Below are 22,181 nucleotides of genomic sequence, written 5' to 3'. Positions count from 1 at the left end.
ATTTGTATTAATACGATGGACTTTGTACCGGTTTTTTTATATTTATAGTAAAAATGTTCGTGCGTTGCATCGGAAAAAATAAAGGCACAAACGCTCTCGTGATTCACCCATGATGACACTTCTCCTCGGCACCATGTGGATGAAGATGGTCACATTTTATACTATTCAGCAATGTATAGGAAGTCCAGGCATAATGGCGTCCAGGCCTATGTGTTTTGATCTTTTTTTTAAAACATCGTCTTTTGTTAACTTGTGGCCCGTAAAACTAATATTTTGATGTAATATTTATCCATAACGTATGCACTACTTTAATATTGTACAGTGAAAAGAAGCTACGTAATATGTTAAATAAAAATATAAGCAATGAAGAAATGGATTAAAGATATTAAGAGTGTGTACATTTTTTTTACCGATTGTGTCGAAATCAGTAGCTCATAATTCCCTCTCTTCCCTTCTCTATCCCCCAATTCTTCACCGCCGTTGTGTCCTCCGTATCCATGGCACGACAGTTAATCCATTCAGCTAGCTGATTGCAAGTATACGTACGCGTAGGACCCTGCTATTTCTTCCTAGCTCCGCACGCATGTTTCGCCGCTCGTTGCCGTCTCTGTTGCGCGCACACAGCCGGCTCACTGATTCCTGCCGCTGGCCGCAAATTTTGTTTTAAGCCTGAACTTGCTGAAGTCCCTGTTGGTCCTGATGGTAAACACAGTGCCTGACTCGATTTCACATGTTGCAGTGATCTTCTTTTGAGTCAGCCCATCTCAGATCCCTCACGCTCGGTAAGTAGCAGGTGGCCGAGGTCGAGGAGCAGGCACGCATCTTGCTTGCAGCCCCATGGACGTGTGTTGTCTCGAAGTAGAGTTTGTATACGAATTTGCCTCTCGTATACTTCTGATTTTCCAATGCAAAAAGGCCTCATCTCTCGTCTAGCCATCCCTACTGTGAGAGTTAAGTCATGCATCAATTTAATTCAGAAGATGCAAATTATTGAGCAGATGGAATTTGAATTCAAAATCAGAAGCACGAGTGCACGACACATCGATTTCAAGATGCAGAATCGCAGACCTAGGAGATAGAGTTCAGTGGCGCTGGGAGGGAGTCCTGGACAGACTTCCCTCGGCCGGTGTCGATGCCGCTGTTGCGGCCACCCGCTCATCTCCTTCCCGGCGCCGGCATCTCTTCCTTTCCCAGAGCCGAGGGAGTCCTCGAAGACGGCGAGACGCGCGCGGGTCTTGGATTCCAGCGGCGGCGCCACTCTCGCGCGAATTAGAGTGCCTTTCTTGATGCGTGTCGAATCGCTAATTCGCGTGCCTGATATCTTGAAGGCTTCCACTCCATCTCAGCAGATCCTGGCCCGGCTAATTCCACCCGATGTTCCTCCACTGAACTACTGAAGGGGTCGGCAGTCGTCTTCCTCGCCCCATGCAGGCGTGTGTCAAAGCTATCTTGTCTGAATTATACAGAGTCCTCTCTCGACCTGCGCCGCCGGCAGCCGCGCTGCACGACATGTACTTTTGTCCCTCACGCGCTTAGGCCAGATGTGCATCCTTCCTTCGGCTCCTCGCTCGCATGCATGCGGCGCCATTGTTTCTGTCCATATGAGCTCGCCACCACACAATCCTCACACATCTTGCTTAGCATGACAGACTCGATTTCTCATCAGATCTTTGGCTGCTTGTTGATATCCAAATAATCTAGGTATATAAACTGGTGAGACTCCCTTTAATTAAGCGGTATGGGACTAATCTGAGCGGGGCAGTTGGTAGCACGCACAGATTGTTTTTTTTTTTTTTTTGAGGGAACACAGATTGTTAATCAGGGTGGTCGGATGGTTTTCTTGGGCCAGCTGCACACTACGTAGCCCATTACCGTGGGAGCGTGGACCAGTTCGGAGGTGGAAGCAGCACAGCGACGCGGGACGAGGAATAACGAATCGTTATTTTGATGGCATTGGTGCGTAATATGTGTTTTGGTGGGAGGGCAAAACGGTACCAAAAAAAGCGTTGACGAAACTTTTGGCAGAAACCTTAGCTCCTTTATTATTAGGTATAGATTTTTTTTGAGGGAACACAGATTGTTAATCAGGGTGGTCGGATGGTTTTCTTGGGCCAGCTGCACACTACGTAGCCCATTACCGTGGGAGCGTGGACCAGTTCGGAGGTGGAAGCAGCACAGCGACGCGGGACGAGGAATAACGAATCGTTATTTTGATGGCATTGGTGCGTAATATGTGTTTTGGTGGGAGGGCAAAACGGTACCAAAAAAAGCGTTGACGAAACTTTTGGCAGAAACCTTAGCTCCTTTATTATTAGGTATAGATATAGAAGTAGAGATTTTCCGGTCATCCACCGTGTGTGGCAGCCAGCTGCAGTTTGGTGAACGCACGTGCTAGCATCAATCCATATACTCCGTAATATTCTACTTTTATGGCTCAATACTTGGGAAAAAAGTTACTCTGTACTTTGCATTCATGTACTTGGGTACGACTGCTCTCACGTGCAAATATATCACGTTCGGCAGTTCACTCTACCTGCTCAAGTATTTGCCAAGCTAGGGGATGTGTATTCTTCTCTCGTTGATTTTTTTGTATTCTTCTCTCGTTGATTTTTTTTTTCTTTCGAAAAAGGTTCTCTCGTTGATTGACTACAGCTTAATCAAAGGGAGGTGCCTGCACGAGGGTGTGCTCGCCCTCCACGAAATCGCACATGAGTTGAGGGTTAAGAAACTCAAGGGCCTCCTTCTCAAGCTTGACTTCGAGAAAGCCTTCGATCGAGTCAGCTGGGATTTCCTTCGTGAAGTTCTGCTGAGAAAGGGCTTCTCCCCCATGATCGTTCATCGCCTTATGCAGCTGGTCTCGGGTGGCCATACTGCGGTCAACGTGAACGGGGTTATTGGGGAGAACTTCAGGAACGCTCGGGGTGTGAGACAAGGGGACCCTCTCTCCCCGATCCTGTTCGACTTCATGGTGGATTCCCTGGCGGCTATCATCGCCAGAGCCACCATCTCTGGGCATCTCAAGGGTGTGGTGCCCCACCTTATCCCCGGGGGGATAACCCATCTTCAATATGCGGATGACACCTTGATTCTGATCGAACCTTCTGATGCCGGGTTGGCCAATCTTAAGTTCCTGCTTCTCTGCTTTGAGAACATGTCAGGCCTTAAGATCAACTTCGCTAAGAGCGAAGCCGTCGTGGATCGGGGTCGACGATCCGGAGCGTCAAAGAGTGGCCGACGCTCTTAATCGCAGTCGGGGAGCTTGCCGTTTCACTACCTCGGCCTTCTGTCGGCCGACCGGCCCTCTCTCGGTGGCCGATCGGAACTTCCTTATCGAGAAGGTTGGCCACAGTGGTAGAGCCCTGGCAAGGTCTTTTCCTTGCCGCCGCGGCAGGCTGGAGCTCACCAACTCTTGCCTATCCAGCCTACCGCTCTTTGCTATGGGGCGTTACTTGCTGCATGACACGACCCACGCAGGACTGGATCAACACCGCTCCCGCTTCTTTGGGGAAGGAGCGGGTCCCAAGCGGAAGTACCACATGGTGGACTGGGCCACGGTGTGCAAACCTCGGGCGTTTGGAGGATTGGGGATCCTCAACACCAAGTTCATGAACATCGCCCTCATGTTGAAATGGATCTGGAAGATCTATCAAAACGATGAAGGCCTATGGGCAGACCTTCTTCGGGCCAAGTACCTGGGGGACCACGACCTTTTCTCCCCGGCAGTTCCCACCAAAGGATCACAGTTCTGGAACGCCATCCAGAAGATCAAATGGTACTTCAAGTTGGGAGCGAAACACCAGGTTCGCAGTGGGCGGAGGACCTACTTCTGGCTGGATTGGTGGACGGGCACGGGGCCCCTTCGCTTTACCTTCCCTCGTCTTTTCGCATGCTGCGACAACCATTTCGCGACCGTGGAAGGGGTTAGGTCCAACGATGGCTGGACGATTCGCTTCAGGCGCACCTTTGGCCTTGCTGAGAGGGTCGAGTGGGACAACCTCTGTAGGATCTTCGACCTATCGCCAGCCGCTGAGGGCGCGGATGTGGTTAGATGGGCGCTGGAGCCTTCCGGAGAGTACTCCACCTCCTCGATGTACTCCAAACTGTCCCGGGGCGGGACGATTACGCACTTCAAGGATATTTGGCGCACTAGGGTACCTCCAAAAATCCGAGTCTTCCTCTGGCAACTCGTCCGGGTGAGGCTCCCCTCCGGGGATCAACTTGTCAAGCGGCACGGGCCATCGAACGGGCGATGTGCCTTATGTGGCGAATGGGAAACTTGTGACCACATTTTCTTCACTTGCCACATGGCCGTCTTTATGTGGGCAGGAATCAGGGAGCTCCTCTCCTGCTCATGGAACCCAGCAGGGGCTGCGGACTTTGTCGCCATTGCCAACGGCTTGTCGGGTAGACTCCGTAGGATAGCTTGGTTTACTTTCGCTGCGCAATGTTGGGCGCTCTGGAACATTCGCAACAAGCTAGCCATCGAGGGCTCACTCATCTCCAGCCCGGCTGACGCCATCTTCAAAATGTCTATCTACATGCAGAGCTGGAGGGTACTGGTCAGACGGAGGGACCGACCACTGTTGGACGCGGCGCTGGACGAGCTTAGGAGGCTACATGCGCGGATTCGGGATGAAGGACGCGGACGCCGTTGACGTCTTCATGCCGCTCTTCGTTCTTTATGTTTGTCTTAGGCACCAAACTTGGCGTATTTGTACTAAGTTATCAGCACTTTGAGGTACCAGTTTGTGGTGTGAGTTGTATCGCTACTATGTGGTTGCCGTGATGGCTTTATATATAAAGCCGGGCCTAGGGCCTTCCGTTTAAACTACAGCTTAATTGACTTCTCTTCTCGGATGCGCCCTTTTAATCAAGTCCAAGCTTCAAAAACATGCTGTAGCACATCGATGGAGTTACTATCAGTCTGCACTGACATGATAGATTAGTTGTGTCAAAATAGATGACTTAGAGTTTGTTTATTCTGACAACTTTTATGGGTTTATAAAGAGGTAAAGGGAGCTATTTGGAGTACTAAAAGGCAAAAAAAATTAGAGTCCTAGTCTATCTCATATACCTGCTCTAACATTCCCCTCGATCATAGTGGGAGTGAAACAAACGAATGCGACTTAATTTGATGTTTCATGCTTTCATCGTCTTCTCAGCCTTGTCATCACCTATGTCCTCCTCTGGTGTCTTCTCTTCCCTCCCACGGTCACAATGGGACTATCGTGGATGCAAGTAATGACATGAACACTATTGATTAGTGTTGTTAGACTTTGTTGTTGATGTCGAAATCAAGGTAGCCGAACATGATGTAGCCGTGGTCGAGATAGTCATGGTCGATGTAGTACTCGGCGTAGTCCGTGTAAGTGTATCCGCCATAGGGGTACAAACTTGTGAGGTTTTCCTTCTCCTTCATTTTTTAGACGGAGCTGATGTCGTGGAAGGGGCACATTGCGGGTTTTAGAGGGTACATTCTGGAGTCGTCTTTCAGATCTTAGAGGACATGGTCATAAATGAGACTACAAATTTTGCCAAAGAGGAAGTCCGCCTAGCACACAACGGTTTTGCCAGGACCGTGTGCGCGATTGTACAGGTGATCATAAATACTAGTGTCTGCGTATATGCAGTCTTAGCCGCCAAACAGGTTCAATGCCATCATCATGTTCGTGGGACACGAACAATGCCCTTATTGTGCCTTGCAGCTCTACTGTTAGAGGGCGTTGTAGTAATGTATCCATCATGTCGACGGTATTTGCAGCGACAACGGTGAGTTGATGAAGATGTTGATGGTTACCATGCTGAAGTAGACCTTGGCAACATAGTGTCGGCGATGAAGCAACATACATGAGGTAGTGTGTCACTTGAAGACGCCCCTCGCCGCGACGATGATGTCGTCCTGCATGTGAGAAGTCCGCGAAATTGTATTACACACCGGCCTGCATGTGGTTGATGTTGCTTATCATGGAGTGCTCGACGAAGATCTTGGCCCATAACCAAGCGTACTCATACTTCTCGATGTTTTGGTCCGGCTTGCTGTAGTTTTGGCTTGATAAAGTGCATATTGTTGCGGCGATGCAGCAATGTCATGGTGCGCGGAAATTGTATGTACTTTGCTTAGAGGTGATTTGCGTTTGTGAGTGTGTTTTCGAGTCGATAAAGACACGCATGTCCTCCCGGTATCCCGCATTGGATGTCGGACAATGAAGATGTAGACCACCAACACCCCAGACACCAGCTAACCGCATCACCGAGAAGACGAAACAGTAGGTTCAAAGAGGGAAACTTCATGACAATGCCTCGAGGAAGGGAAACAAATCCATCCGGCGTTGTCGTTGTTGACACAGGATAAAGCAGTGCGTAGATTTTGTGGTAGCTCTGAGACTGATGATGTTGGAAGTCCAAGCGCAGAGTGTTGTGTCAGCAGAGTATTTTCCCCACAAGGGTGACTCGAGGGTTTAAATCGAACTCTTAGAGAACTAAGCAAAGAGTATTCTCTTCTCTCTTTTTCTAGTAATCCTGCAAGTAAAATAAAATCTTGGTGTCCCCAACTCCACCATATGGTTATCAAGCATAAGGTTTCGTATAAGTAAATAAAACACAAGTAAAAATAAAGTGAGTAAAACTAGATAAAATATACTGACTAAGTAAAAACTGTAAAGGGGTTGATTGTTTTTGGTATTTTGGATGCAAATAAGAAAAGTAAATATTTTTGTATTTTCGAATTAAAATAGTGCAGAAAATAGAAAATAAAATAAAAGCAAGATAAAGGTGTTTATTATGATTAAAAGTGGACCGGGATTCATGGGTTCACTAGACTATTCTCTCTTTTAAGTTATATACTATTCTCTCTTTTAAGTTATAGTGGATAAATAGTAATTCATCAATGAGATATGAGGATGCGAAATAACAACATGAGTAAGATACGCATTCATATGGTATCACGTCCTAACATAGAGATGATGCAACATATCTCTCTTATATATACTCCAGAAGAAAGGGAAAACTCTATGCAATCTTGTATTAAGAATTAACAGAGCATAACCATAAGTACTTTGACATGATGTTTGTATATCAAATATCCTACCTTGCACAAATAATATCATCACTTTTTTTCACGTGACGAACATAGCACATGCATTCACTTTATCCCTAGTGAGGTAGCAAAAGAAAAGGCAAAACCATAATAGTCATGAATTTATTGTCACTATTCAATCACTAAAACCATGCTACTCCATCTAATACACACATCACCCCACACATGCTCTTGCATAGATGTTGGATCAGAACAAATACTTAAGAACACGGTACATAATATGCATGTATCAATACATCTTACACATAATTCGATCAGATCTCATAGCACAATAACATAGAATAAGGATCCACCACATATGTATTACAAATATGGTCATAATCATGTGAGGGGCAGCTCATATGGCACAAAGAACTATGAAAACATGAAAGAAATAGATCAAGATACTGCCACAAACCCATAGTCCAGAGGTGGACTTCTCTCTCTTGATCATGGTGATGATGATGAAGATGTTGGAGAAAGTGGAGATCCTTCCAGCGGTGATCCTGGCGGAGTTTCTCCCTCTAATCTTCTCTGTTGCGGGCCTCCATTTTCATGTTTCTATCTTCAGCGGCCCTCTCCCCCCGAGAACTCTTCGGATCCATATATATAGTGATTTTTAGATCAAAATACGTCGGTGGGTGAAACAATCAGGTCAATTGGACGATCGACGGTCGAAAGACCTCGGGTGACGCGCCCAAACATGTAGGCCCATCCAGGCCTCCTCCAAAGCTCTAGGGTGCTTCTCCCGATGAAAAAGTGATGCTCTAAACATTCCAGGTCAATTTGACTCCGTATAGGTCCTAATTATGGCTACTAGAAACGCCAAAAAGATCTTGATACGTTGGGGCTGCAATTGCAGAGTGTTGTATCAAGAGAGTATCTTTCCCAGAAGGGTGACTCGAGGGTTCATATCGAACTCTCAAGGAACTGGATGCAAGAGTGTACTCTTCTCTCTTGTTCAAGCAATCTTGCAAGTAAAGTAAACGCCTTGTGTCCCTAACTCCACCGTGTGGTTGTCAAGCACAATGTTTCACGTAAGTAAATAACACAAGTAGCAATAAAACAAGTATAAACTCAACTAGATAAAATAACTAAGTAAAAACTGTAAAGAGGTTGATTGTTTTTATGTTTTCGATGCAAATAAGAAAAATAAATATTTTTGTATTTTGATTAAATAGTGCAACAAATAGAAAACAGTGTAAAACCAATATAAAGGTGGTTCTTATGACGAAAAGTGGACTGGGGTTCATGGGTTCACTTTACTATTCTCTCTTAAAGTTGTGGTGGACAAAAAATAATTCATCAATAAGATATGAAGGTGCAGATAATATTATATGTAAGATCAGAATTAATATGGGCATCACGCCCTAACATAGAGATGATGCAACACATCTCTCTTATACTCCACAAGAAATAAACTTCACCAATCTTGTATTAAGAATTAACAGAGCATAGCAGTAAGTACTTTTATATGAAGTTTGAATATCAAATATGCTACCTTGAACAAACAAGATCATCATTTCTGTCACATGATGAACATAGCACATGCATTCACTTTATCCCTAGTGAGGTAGCAAAAGAAGGCAAAGCCATAATAGATCATGAACATATTGTCACTATCCAATCGCTAAAACCATGCTACTCCATCTAACACACACATCACTCCACACACGCTCTTGCATAGATGTTGGATCAGAACATAAACTTAAGAACGGGGGACATAATATGCATCTATCAATACATCTCACCAAACAATAAGATCAGATCTCATAAAACAATATCATAAAATAATGATCCACCACATATGTATTACAAATATGACTATAATCATGATAGGCAGATCATATGTCACTAAGAACTATGAATAACATGAGATAAATAGATCAAGCTACTGCCACAAACCCGTAGTCCAGAGGTGAACTACTCCCTCTTGGTCATGGTGATGATGATTAAGATGTTGGAGAAGGTGGTGATCCCGGCGGACTTTCCCCCTTCAATCTTTTCTGCAGCAACCTCTATTTTGGTGTTTCTGTCTTTCTGCGACGCTCTCCTCTCAAAAACACTTCGGGGTCATATATATAGTCGGTTTTAGGTCAAAATACGTCGGTTCACGAAAGAATCAGGGCAAACGGGCGATCGACGGCTGAAAGAGGTTGGGTGGCGCAGCCAGACTTCTAGGCCGTGCCACCTGGTCTCTTTTGGCCCTCATGCCTCTCTAGGTGAGCTTACAGGGGCCATGTTTTTCCTCCCGATGAAAAATTAAGGCTCCAAAAATTCCATGTTAACTTGACTCCGTATCGGTATCTGAAAGTGAAAAATACGCGGAACAAGGTTTTCCTGCATGTTATAAACCAAATAAAGGGGATCATTGGTAAATCCCCATAAATCAATGTAAAACATGGTATTATCATCATATATGTTGTAAATATGTGGTCATTCAATATGATAAAGGACAAAGTTCATGTATGCATTTTACATGCATCAGTCTCTAAAAGTGAAAAATACGCAAAACAAGGTTTGCAATTCTGCAGAGTTCTAAACCGAATAAAGGGGATCATTGGTAAATCCCCATAATCAATGTAAAACATGATATTAACATCATATATGTTACAAATACATGAGAATTTAATACGATAAAAGGAAAAAAGTTCATGTATGCATTTTACATGCATTAGAGACCCACACAAATAAACTCCTATGTATTTACCCTAGCAACAAAGTTCTTAATCCGTTGGTGAAAAAATTGGCAACCTGTCGTGGCATGGTGGCAACTCCGAGTACCCCGTAGGCTTATGAGTGGTCATGCAAGCCACAAAGCACACCATTTAGAAGAAGTTGTGACCAAGGTATTGCTGAACAGGGAGTTCAAGGAGGAAATCGAAGATCACACAAGTCATAAGGGCACGAGAAGTGCCTAGGAGAAGGCAATTAGTAACCAATATGAGCATCATGGACATGCCCCGAAGGAGGTGAAAGGCATCCATGGACGTCTTCGTCGCACCAACAATGGTCGAAGCCTTGTGGTGCTTTTGCAAACACACAATCCAACTCACCAACGTCCCAGCTTTCTAACACCTAAAGAGGAAGTCAACCCAATCCCGCCACAAGTGCCCCCACATTGCGATGACAACAGACCGTCCTCCGCGAAAGTGGGATCGAGACAGAGTGCCCCAATAGTCGTTCAATCTGGCTAGAGGGGAACATACAACAAATGTGGTGCAAACCTAGGCCCTCCACCAAGCTCACCCCACCATCCACGATCCCCTCGGAAGCACCAGATCTAAGCACCTTGTCAGATAAGGTACCGCACCTTCAGCTCCCTCTCAAGGCGAGGCGAGAGGGGAGAAAAGGGAGTTCCACCGACAGCCACTGAGAAAATACACACACAAATGATTAGAAGAGTTGCCCAACAACCTCCAGAAGATACCCTAGCACCCGACCGCCGCACCTCCCAGAGCCCGCCTGCGTAGGTCAGCCCCAACCAGTGGCGCAGGAAAAGGCGGAGATGGGCATGCAAGATCAGCCAGCACCAGATCTGGAGGCGTGAAGGAGCTCGACGTTGAGTACTAGGAGTGGGGAGGAGTCCTTGACCGTCCTGAGCGAAGAACCGCAGCAAGCCGGTGTGACGAAATCCTCTGGCGAAGGCGAGGGGTAAGGAGGAGGGATGTCAGCGGCTAGGATCTGACTCTCCACCTGAGTTTGCCTCATGATAGCAACGCGGGAACCTCCTAGCTCTATTGGATTACATAGGTACCTCAACCATCTCAAACATTATTTAATCAACTTTAGAATACCATAATATATATATTGTCGATATCATGTGTTCTAACATTCGGAGAGGTCAACATATGCTAATCATATGTTTTATATGCTCATATGTTTTTAAAATCCCGTAATACAAGCAATCACAACATGGAATCAAAATTTGTTGAGAAAGATTGGCTATGTCAGCTATTGACGAGGCACGTAGACTTCATTCTAATGGAAATCTTAGATTGTAGGATATCTGAGAACTCTTTGAAGGATTTTAGTCACATGGATTTTTAAATTAAAGCACATCTGGATTATATGATTGTCATTAACAAATTCTCATTGAATATATTCATGAGTCATATTACATACTAGAGGCGTATTTGGTAGCCTGCATGTCCTCTAGCCAGGCCTTGGGGATCCAAAAACAAGCCATTTGGTTACCTAGGCTCCCTGCACATTGGGGCCATCTCGGGTTTTAAAGAACTTCCGGGCCTGAGCCCGATCGATTGATAGATTTTGTGGAGCTAGGCTGGTTAGAGTGCAATGCGTGCAAGCATGGAGCTGGAGAACTAGAAGGCGGCACCGCACCCCTTAGTCTTAGGGAACACACGACATAAATCCGCTCACTTCACACTCTCCCTCCTCTCATTCTCACCTCCCTTGCTACTACATTTAGTCGGCGGTTGCACTGTCGCCGACACATCCGATGCTTTCCCTCAAAGAGGAAGAGCGGGACAGGACCTTGTGCGCAAGGCAACCTCAACCATGACTGGACTCCGAGCGAGGGATTTGTAGACCTGCAGCTTCACCTCGACCGACCGTTTTGAATGGTGCTAAGTCCTAGCCCTATGTTCTTTGATATCTTATTATCGTGGATCTAAAACGTACATGTGTAGTGTTACTGATTTCGATGACATGTATTGTAGATTTGTTAGAGTAACCGCTTAGTTAGGGTTCAATTTGTATATTACTAACATGTTGTCGAGATTTTAGACATTGCGGCAATGCTTTTTGGGAATCGATGGTGCGGTAGTTGGTTTACTAGCTGTGGCTCGCATGCACGGCAGGTTGATTGCAAATCGTTTGCACAAGTTTGATGAACTGGATTTAAGGTTTGCGGTTAATAGAAGCAGGGTTTTTGTAACCATTTTTCGATGGGCATTTGATGATCTAGAATAAGTACTATGCTTGTTGTGCTCATTGTTTTGCTGATGATTAGAAGATTGCACTTTGTAAGTACCACTTCGATAATTGGCATTTATGAAATGTTGTGTATGACCACAATGGTAGTGTTGTGTACTTTCTAAACATCGGATTATGTCAGTGACTCATGTGTGCTTTGTTATTAAGAGGGAAAAATTGTTTGTTCTTAATGTTTTCGTTTATAGCTGATTACATGTTGCCACTATGTAAGAACACTAGGATAATCCCCATTAAATTACTATGTGTCGTGTACTACCAAAGTGGTAGTGCAGTGTACTTGCTAAGTGGTGGACTATCAATCATGCGACGTATCTTACTATTATTCCCACATTGCTAGTCATCTAGGTTACTCATTTTGGCTGATGAGTGATATTTGAAAATGTGATCAAATGATGGTGCTGTCGAACCTTGTGCATCGTACATACAAAAAAGTTGTACATTCTACTTGGTTCGCTAGCCCTAACGTTGATATTTATGTGCCCACTGTAAGTATGAGACCCTAGATATATATGTTAAATTTGTTTCTATTTTCTTGTAATGGCCAATGATTGAATTCAGTAGCACAATGTGATCTAAGGATGATATTGCGATACTTAGTGCCTTGCAAATACAAATTCGTAATGCATGCTCATTGGTCTTGCAAGATCATCTCTTAGCTTGTTGTGTGCTATTTAAATATGAGGCTCTCTATTGTGACTTGTGTCGATTATTACAATGATCCACAATATAAGGCAATGGGATATCTATAGACCTTGGCCTATGTGCAAGAACATTGCTTGTGCATTGGACTTGGTTTGTGTAGAGTATCTTTGCCTTGTGGGTGCTAATTTATATTAGGCACCATTTTGTATTATACAAGCCCTCTTGATTGTGCTATTTTCTTGGTATGATAAAAATTATATTTTTTTTGCATTGGGTGTGCTTCTTTAGGAAATGATTTAACTATGACACTTCATAATTATAGAGCTAGTGTCATTACACCAGAAGCTTTGCAAGTACACATTGTTGTTGCATTCCTTCTTGTTCTGGTGGCCTCAGCTCTACCAACATATGTGCAATATGTGTCTGAGGCTCTTGTTTTTATGTAGTCTATGGTCACCGGCGCTTTTGCGAAGGTTCTTGATGAGGGTGGTGGTGGGGGGGGGGGGGGTGAGTAAAAGGAATAGAGGAAGGTCAGCCAATGTTGGCCACTTCAATGAGGAGACCGGTCCAGACCACTTCATCAATGTGATCTTCCAACCAGCTTTGGGCATGTGTTCAGTCCCTAAGGCCTTCCTTCCATACTTTGGGAAGATCAATTCGACAATCACACTCAAGAACTAAAATTGGGACGTGAAGACCAAGATGATGGATGGCAAAGCTGTCCCTGATGAGAGGTGGGCAGGCTTTGCCATTGCTCACGATCTGAGGGTTGGCTACTTCATCACCTTCGAGAAGATTGCTTTGGTCATCTTTTGAGTGGTCATATTCAACTACTCATGGTATAATATGATGACCAAATGAGCCCAAACCATGGAGATGAAACCATGAGGATCGTGGAAGAGAGAGAGAGAGAGAGAGAGAGAGAGAGAGAGAGAGAGAGAGAGAGAGAGATTACTATGTGATTAAAATTGTTTGTTCTTAATGTTTTCGTTTATAGCTGATTACATGTTGCCACTATGTAAGAACACTAGGATAATCCCCATTAAATTACTATGTGTCGTGTACTACCAAAGTGGTAGTGCAGTGTACTTGCTAAGTGGTGGACTATCAATCATGCGACGTATCTTACTATTATTCCCACATTGCTAGTCATCTAGGTTACTCATTTTGGCTGATGAGTGATATTTGAAAATGTGATCAAATGATGGTGCTGTCGAACCTTGTGCATCGTACATACAAAAAAGTTGTACATTCTACTTGGTTCGCTAGCCCTAACGTTGATATTTATGTGCCCACTGTAAGTATGAGACCCTAGATATATATGTTAAATTTGTTTCTATTTTCTTGTAATGGCCAATGATTGAATTCAGTAGCACAATGTGATCTAAGGATGATATTGCGATACTTAGTGCCTTGCAAATACAAATTCGTAATGCATGCTCATTGGTCTTGCAAGATCATCTCTTAGCTTGTTGTGTGCTATTTAAATATGAGGCTCTCTATTGTGACTTGTGTCGATTATTACAATGATCCACAATATAAGGCAATGGGATATCTATAGACCTTGGCCTATGTGCAAGAACATTGCTTGTGCATTGGACTTGGTTTGTGTAGAGTATCTTTGCCTTGTGGGTGCTAATTTATATTAGGCACCATTTTGTATTATACAAGCCCTCTTGATTGTGCTATTTTCTTGGTATGATAAAAATTATATTTTTTTTGCATTGGGTGTGCTTCTTTAGGAAATGATTTAACTATGACACTTCATAATTATAGAGCTAGTGTCATTACACCAGAAGCTTTGCAAGTACACATTGTTGTTGCATTCCTTCTTGTTACGGTGGCCTCAGCTCTACCAACATATGTGCAATATGTGTCTCGAGGCCCTTGTTTTTCTGTATGCTATGGCCACCGGCGCTTTTGCGAAGGTTGTTGAGGCGGGTGGTGGTGGGGGGGGGGGGTGAGTAAAAGGAATAGAGGAAGGTCAGCCAATGTTGGCCACTTCAATGAGGAGACCGGTCCAGACCACTTCATCAATGTGATCTTCCAACCAGCTTTGGGCATGTGTTCAGTCCCTAAGGCCTTCCTTCCATACTTTGGGAAGATCAATTCGACAATCACACTCAAGAACTAAAATTGGGACGTGAAGACCAAGATGATGGATGGCAAAGCTGTCCCTGATGAGAGGTGGGCAGGCTTTGCCATTGCTCACGATCTGAGGGTTGGCTACTTCATCACCTTCGAGAAGATTGCTTTGGTCATCTTTTGAGTGGTCATATTCAACTACTCATGGTATAATATGATGACCAAATGAGCCCAAACCATGGAGATGAAACCATGAGGATCGTGGAAGAGAGAGAGAGAGAGAGAGAGAGAGACAGAGAGAGAGAGAGAGAGCGAGAGAGAGAGAGAGGGAGGGAGGGAGGGAGGGAGGGAGGGAGGGAGGGAGGGAGGGAGGGAGGGAGGGAGGGAGGGAGGGAGGGAGGGAGGGAGGGAGGGAGGGAGGGAGGGAGGGAGGGAGAGAGAGAGAGAGAGAGAGAGAGAGAGAGAGAGAGAGAGAGAGAGAGAGAGAGAGAGAGAGAGAGAGAGAGAGAGGGAGGGAGGGAGAGAGAGAGAGAGAGGGAGGGAGAGAGAGAGAGAGAGAGAGGAGGGGATAGTGATCGCCAATAGGTTCTGTCTGAACTTTTGTTTCTAAGATGGTATTGTCCTAAGTTAAGTAGTCTGCTAGGTTTGGTACCGATGATCAGCGTTCTGGTATGCTTAGTAGTTCAATGTTTTTCATATGACATGTTGTTGTGATCATGCTGCATGGTAATCTCACCATTTTTTAGAAGAGGTTGCCATATTGCATTAGGTTGTGAAAACCAACCAACAGGCCGCTGCTTTTTGGTTGCTCCATGGACTGCAACCCATGCAACGAACAACGGGAGCTGATATCTCCCTAGGACCTGAAAAAGCTTTCACAGACGGCCAAACAAAATGAAGAACATGGCCCGCAACTCATTTTGGACGGGCCATACCCCAATGGTCGATCTGTTCCATGGAGCTCCAAAATCGATGCAATCTCCAAACAAGCCGTAGGTATCAATGAGTTCAAACATCATTTGTATCCTAACATACTAGGCATGTCACTTAATTTAACTTGATAAGACTGTAAAAAGACATATACTGCCTAAATCATGTGTCCCAACACCGCGGGAGATTCACATATCTTGATAAGACTGTAAAAAGACATATACTACATCTATCCATAAAATGATATCGTGGATACATTTGTGAAGGAGGGATTATGTTCATACGTTTCTGAAGTCCTGCGATACAACCAGATGAGAACATTTGCACGCGCGTTTGCTCAGGAATTAATGTCAACTAAGCTAAAGCAAGGTGAAATGAACCGGGCGCGCGTTTCGTTTGGGTCGTCGTATGTTAGTCAAGGAGACTTGTCGAGAAATGAAGGTGCATGCCGGCGGAATTAAATCGGTAGGTAATATGTGTTCCTGATGCGTTGTACAGGAACGCACGGGCGCACCCAGTGAGTGATGAACCTTGCTGAAGGACTGCCGGGAAATATGGTCGTCTCCAGAGTTGTTGACTTTCAACAGGCATCCTCTACCCAAATGAAATAAAGCAGGGAAAAAGGCCAACACATGTAGAGAAAGTGGGAATTAATTTGGCGAATCTGCGGCGGAGACGACACAATGGTCGGTTCAGGGATAATCCGGCATTTTGGTACTAGATTATCACTGTATTATTAATCAAGTATCGTCCACTCATGCATAAGGGCATCTCCAACCACGCGACCCAAACGGACGCGCTGGGCCGTCCATTTTGGGCCGGTTGGATGGCCGAGCGGACACGCGGACAGCGGCCCACATCCGTGTGTCCGTTTGGGTCGCGCGCTGCGCCCAACGCGCGGACGCAGCGCATATGTAATAAAATAAAACAAAAATAAAAATAAAAAAGGAAAACAACAAAACATAAATTTAAACTAGTTGGTCATTAAACTTAGCCCTATTTTGGGCAAATTTTACACAAAGAAAGCCCTATATGGGCTTTAAACTAAAAAAAAAAGCAAACCCTAGCCAGGGTTTGCGAGCACGCGGTGGCCGCCGGCAGTACTATCCCCAGTAGTACTCGTCGTCGTCGGCGTCGATGACGACGACGCCCCCCCGGCGGCGAAGCGCTGTTCCGACTAGAAACGCCGGAGGGCGGCCGGGACTCCGGCCAGGGCGACCACTGCGCCCTTTTCCAGGCGGAGTACGGGTTCGGCGGGCTCGCCGGCCTGCGCAGTCGTGCCCTCCGCGCGGACTCCTTGCGCCCAGCGCGCTCCTCCTCCGCCCGGAGCGCGGCCGGCGCTCCTCCTCCGCCAGAGCGCGGCACGGCGCTCCTCCTCCTCACGGAGCGCCGCCGTGCGCGTGTCCTCCCCGGCGCGCCATCTCAAGGAAGGCCCACGCCTCCGCTGGGCGTTCTCCTGGGCCTTCCTTGCCTTCTCCGCCAGGGTGGAGACGTGCAGCGTCTCGGCGAGGTGCGGCCATTTGGCCAGCTCGTCGAGGTCGCACTGCTCGCGGGACGCCGCGAGCGCCGCCTGCAGCTCCGGGTCGTCTTCGTCCTCATGCCGCCGGGCATGCGGCAGGGGGCTGCTGCCGGGGCAGCTCGCCGATGTACGGGCCGCCGCCGGGCGGCGGCCTGCCCGCCTTGTGTGTGTGCGCGGCCGCGCCCGAGGCCGCGCCGTCGCCGACGTGAAGCACGTGCGCCGACGGGCATCGTGCTCCACCTCGGACCACAAGTCCCGGTTGGGACTTGCGTCGCCGAACGCGGGGTCCTCCCGGAGGTCCGCCGGCAGCTGCGCGCGGCGCCTCCGGATCTCCGCAACGCGGCGCGGCCGGACGCCGGGATGGGCGGCACCGGAACCCGATCCGGGCTCGGGTGCCCGCCGTGGGGGAGGTGCAGGTCCTCCCACGGCATTGGGACGCCGGCGTCCCGTAACATCCGCGCCACCGCTACGGTGACGTAATCCGGTCGCGTCGGGCGTCGCCGGCGGCCCCATTGCGAACGCCGGCGGCGCGATCGGCTGGCTGCTGCCGGCCTCGTGGTCGTTGGCGGACGGCGCGAACTCACGCTTCGGGGCCATGGCGGCACGGAAGCTTCGAGCTCGCGCGTGCGGCCGGAGTGGATAGTGGGGACTGGTGGATAGGGACAGTCCCCCTCCCCAGTCCACATTTAATAGGACTAGGGCACCGACATGTGGGCCAGCCACGCGGACCAGGCGGACACGCGAGGACGCCGCGTGCCATCCGCAGCCACGCAAACCCGGCCCAGATTTGGGCCGGGTTTGCGTCGTTCCGGACGCCGCGGCCATCCGCTTTTGCGGTGCGTCCCCGCGTTGGGCCGCATCTTTGTCCGGCTTGTCCCATCCGGACGCGCGGGCGCGGGATGGATCACCCCGTTGGAGATGCCCTAACTGAGTAGACCAGATTCTGTTCCTCTAATTAAAATGAATTTAAAGCACAATTAATATAGAGCTGCGATTAGTAAAAAGTTGCTTGCGCGCGGGGCCAGCAAAAAAAATGATAAAGTGACGGTTGGAAAGCCGCACGATGCATTGTATGTATCATCCATGATGTATGATTCGGAGGTTGGAGTTGACAAGGTCGTCGCTAGCTCCAGACTAGTACACCTTCACGCTTCACGGTCGTCAAACCTTGTGCATATGGTCAGCGCAAACGTACTACCTACACGTCGATGGACTGATGGAGACGTGTCACCCCTGGCCAAGCGCCACGTCTCACCTCAGTGTCTACGTACGTACCTGCCTTCGTTACCGCGTTTGATTTTTTGCGCAGCTACGTTATGTATATGTAACCACACGTGTCTTGTATACGTACGATCGGTTCATCGAGCTATGCACATACGGAGTAGGTGTTTCAATAAACAAAAACGCCAAAATAAACATGAACACAAGCCAAAAGTTTCATCAAATCGATACTTGCAAGTCGTTGTCTCTAGGTCCATCTTTTGCATGACTGTATCGTTCCTTGCAAATTGTACCACCATTTCACGCTTTTGCTTATCACTCATTCAGTAGCTCGCAATGAGGGGGAGATGTGCCCTCAGAACTACCGAAGGGCTTCACTCCGCCGAGAATGAGCAGCGAGAAGACATTGCAGAAACAAAAGCTCACTTGCAAATCCATAGCCTCAACACGATGAATTTATACTAATATCATTAAAGGGCACTACAAGGCCGAGATTCCACTAAACCTTGACCACAAGCTCTGCTATGGGGACAACCTGAATCATATTGCGAGGTGAGAAAAGCACCTTGCGCCATTAAATGGTCCGATCTACCAACACCACACCAGGAACACAAAGCTAAACAGAAAACAAGCGGCCATCTCCCTCGATTGAAGCCAAACTTGCACGAAGCCCTACATGGACAACAAGAGCATGGATTCCATCACGGCCCTTTCAAGAAAGTTAAGGTCACCCCTTGCCCCAAGAGTAGGGAAGAGTCATGCGCCAACATAAGAGGGCACCTGGTCACCGACCTGGCAGCGACATTAGAGAGGAGGTTGTCTGAGGATCCCGACTCGTAGTTCCACGCGTGTGCCGAAAAGAGGTGTATGATTGAGGGGGCGGGGGGTCGAAACCGTTGTTTACCAACCAGATGAAGAATCAGCTTTCACCGATGATGCCCACCTTGTCGCCGCACCAATGTTGCCCACCAGCAACATGGCCATCAATCTCACAACGCATATGGGTGACAGAAGCTTGCCGATGTTGGCGCGAGCAGACCTTGTGGAGCGGTGGTGGATAAGAACAATGGACATGATTCGGGAGAGGAGGTGGAGACGGAGATCGTCAACCCACTGTAGCCAGGCCAATGGAAGGCATGGATGTAAGCGGGAGGCTTTATGCATCATGTTTCAGGTGTGTGTTGTGTGAAAACAAGGTGCTTAGCGGCGGCGAAGGAGTTTGAGGTGGTTGGCGACACTTTTTGTGGTGGAGTAGGCCTTCATAGCCACTCGAGTCGGCTCTGAAGGCCCTATCTGATTTGTCGACAATGCAAATATCTATCTAATATTCTTATGTTGGATTGTGTTAACGGACCATATAAGTATATCATAAGAGACTGTTTCTTCCACGCTTCACCTTAATTATGTGCCACTATACCACCTTGTAGCACCAAGGGTGTGGCCGTTAAATTGTGTATAAATTAGACAGTGTTGTGTTTGCTATTTTAAGACCATGTACAACCTCCATCTAGAAATAAATGATCTAATTTCTCTTTAGGTACATATGTATCTAGACACATTTAGTATCTAGAAAATATTGAGTAACTTCTTTTTAAACCAAGGGAGTATATAATATGTATATTGTGTTAGCTTCATGCCAAATACTCCCTATATAACACATCTAAACAAAATAGAAATATTTTTCGTATTGTATGCACGTAAGCATGTATGCATGCACACATACACCTGAGCTTAGGTAGGCAGCTAAAACGGACGTAAGCCTTTACGCTTCCTTGAGAATTGATGATGGATTCGGTTGGCCGAATGCTTAGATTCCGCACGTGCCGGGCCCACACCCAAACACGACATATCCCTTTCACACCCTTTTTAAACCCTCCTGCCCGCCATCTAATCTCCCTCACACCTTCCATCCAACTCCATCATCTGCTTAGGTAGCTTAGCTAGGGTTCGGTTCGACAACATCACTTGATCACACTGCAATTCTAGCTTGGGGCACTTCATTAAGTTCTTAGCTAGCTCAGCGATCATGGACGGCGGCGGCGAGCAGACCAAGTACCGCGGCGTGCGCCGCCGCACCTGGGGCAAGTTCGCGGCGGAGATCCGCGACTCGAGCCGCCACGGCGTCCGCGTGTGGCTCGGCACCTTCGACACCGCCGAGGAGGCCGCCGCCGCGTACGACCGCTCCGCCTACTCCATGCGCGGCAGGAACGCCGTCCTCAATTTCCCCGACCAGGCGCACGTCTACGAGGCCGAGGCCCGGCGCGGCGGCGGTGCTTCGTCCTCGACGGCGACGAGGCAGAGCCAGCAACGGCAGGTGATCGAGTTCGAGTACCTGGACGATGACGTGCTGCAGGAGATGCTCAACGACCACGACAGATCCAGCAGGAATAACTAGACAGATCGATGCATGCGTGCATGCGTGCGAATGCAGCGTATATGCATTCCGATGATCCGATCCATTACTAGGTACGTATATTGGTGTGTGTACGAGAGCTGCCATGCATGCCGATCCTTCAAGCTAGCTAGATCGTGCGTGCACTAGTGGAAAACAGGCCTTTTGATCCGGGTGGTTAGGGCCTTTTGTCGCGGGCGGCCAGCCGCGACAAGCAAGGCGCGATAAAAGGGTGGCCTTTTATCCCGGGTCACTTACGACCCGCGACATAAGGTCCACCACGTGGCAGCCGCGGGGCGCGCAGGGCACAGGCCCTTTTGTCGCGGGCGGTATTACCACCCGCGACAAAAAGGCCCTTCACGTGGCGCGCGCACAACGCTTCGCTTTAGGGTTTGAGGGTGCAAAGACCCTCCCCCGCCACCGACCGCCTGTTATTTCATTTTTTTCGTCCGAAAATAAAAGTTGCATATATTTGTACGCTACTAGAAGTTGTACACATTCATTCATTATATATATATAGATCGATCAAACAAAGATTGGAAGCAGAAGTCGATTCCCCTTACACATATTCGTAGGTTCCCTACATATATACATGGAGCTCACGATCGACAAACGGTACTAACGACCGTCTATTTGGAGGTAGAACAACTATCTGGACTAAACAAGCCTTTGTTGTTTATTACTTCTCTAACCAAAAGTCCCGCCAGTTCCTCCGCGATTCCTAGTGCGTGTTCCTTTGGTTGGAGTCTGTCCCGCATGAAGTCGACCTATATACGAAAATGAGATGAGTATGACTATATCAGTCTTGATAACGAAATATTGATGATAATAAATAAAGTTGTGAATGTTATTGCTTACGTCGAATTTATTTCTGTTCTGCTTCTCAGTGGTTAACATGCGAATGGACTCGCAAACGTAGTATCCACATAGATTCGTCCCTTGTGGCTGCTGGGGGCACGGTACAGGATTAAATGTTAGCTTCTTTGCAAAGGTAATCTCCTTATGAACATTCTTCAAAGCTTGCCAAGCCCTGCCATGCAAAAGAATGATTGAATGAGTGGATAATTAATTGATATCTCACGAAAGATAAAGCGCGGCGATGAAGGAAATTACACTTGGAGCAACTTCGCAAGTCCCGGAACCCGTCTGTGCCTCTACTCGTGGGTCTTTTACTTCAACTATTCCCTTATCAGGTTTAATGTCTAGTAGAATAAAGTGGAAGCTGCACATGTTATGCATATACGTCAGGAATTACACTTAACATCGAGTAAGAAAAATTGAATGTGCATATATAAAAGATCATTAAGACTCTCACTCGTAGTTGTAAGGAAACAATATTGAATCACAGAAATATTGCT

General features: G+C 47.1%; 2 protein-coding genes and 1 long non-coding RNA gene across 3 annotated transcripts; 2 read left to right on the top strand and 1 right to left on the bottom strand.

Annotated features, from left to right (window-relative positions):
• The first annotated feature begins 1,425 nt into the window (after positions 1–1,425).
• On the top strand, positions 1,426–4,655 carry LOC139832327 (uncharacterized). The gene is made up of 3 exons (XM_071822061.1): positions 1,426–1,431; positions 2,630–3,028; positions 3,159–4,655. The coding sequence occupies exons 1-3, from the start codon at positions 1,426–1,428 to the stop codon at positions 4,653–4,655; spliced, it is 1,902 nt and encodes a 633-aa protein (XP_071678162.1).
• A 15,692-nt stretch (positions 4,656–20,347) lies between these two features.
• LOC127309756 (ethylene-responsive transcription factor 14-like) lies at positions 20,348–20,961 on the top strand. The gene has a single exon (XM_051340489.1). It carries the CDS (start codon positions 20,458–20,460, stop codon positions 20,824–20,826), a length of 369 nt encoding a protein of 122 aa, XP_051196449.1. The 5' UTR covers positions 20,348–20,457; the 3' UTR covers positions 20,827–20,961.
• Positions 20,962–21,306: 345 nt separating this feature from the next.
• Positions 21,307–21,912, bottom strand: LOC139831879 (uncharacterized). Its single transcript, XR_011746192.1, has 2 exons — positions 21,682–21,912; positions 21,307–21,590 (listed from the first exon to the last, which is right to left on the bottom strand). It is a non-coding gene; the product is annotated as an uncharacterized lncRNA (long non-coding RNA).
• Positions 21,913–22,181: the final 269 nt, after the last annotated feature.

This window comes from Lolium perenne, chromosome 6 (genome assembly GCF_019359855.2).
Source record: "Lolium perenne isolate Kyuss_39 chromosome 6, Kyuss_2.0, whole genome shotgun sequence".
Classification (NCBI taxonomy): domain Eukaryota; kingdom Viridiplantae; phylum Streptophyta; class Magnoliopsida; order Poales; family Poaceae; genus Lolium; species Lolium perenne.
The sequence above is the reverse complement of the archived record's forward strand: the minus strand, read 5'-3'. Positions and strand labels throughout refer to the sequence as shown.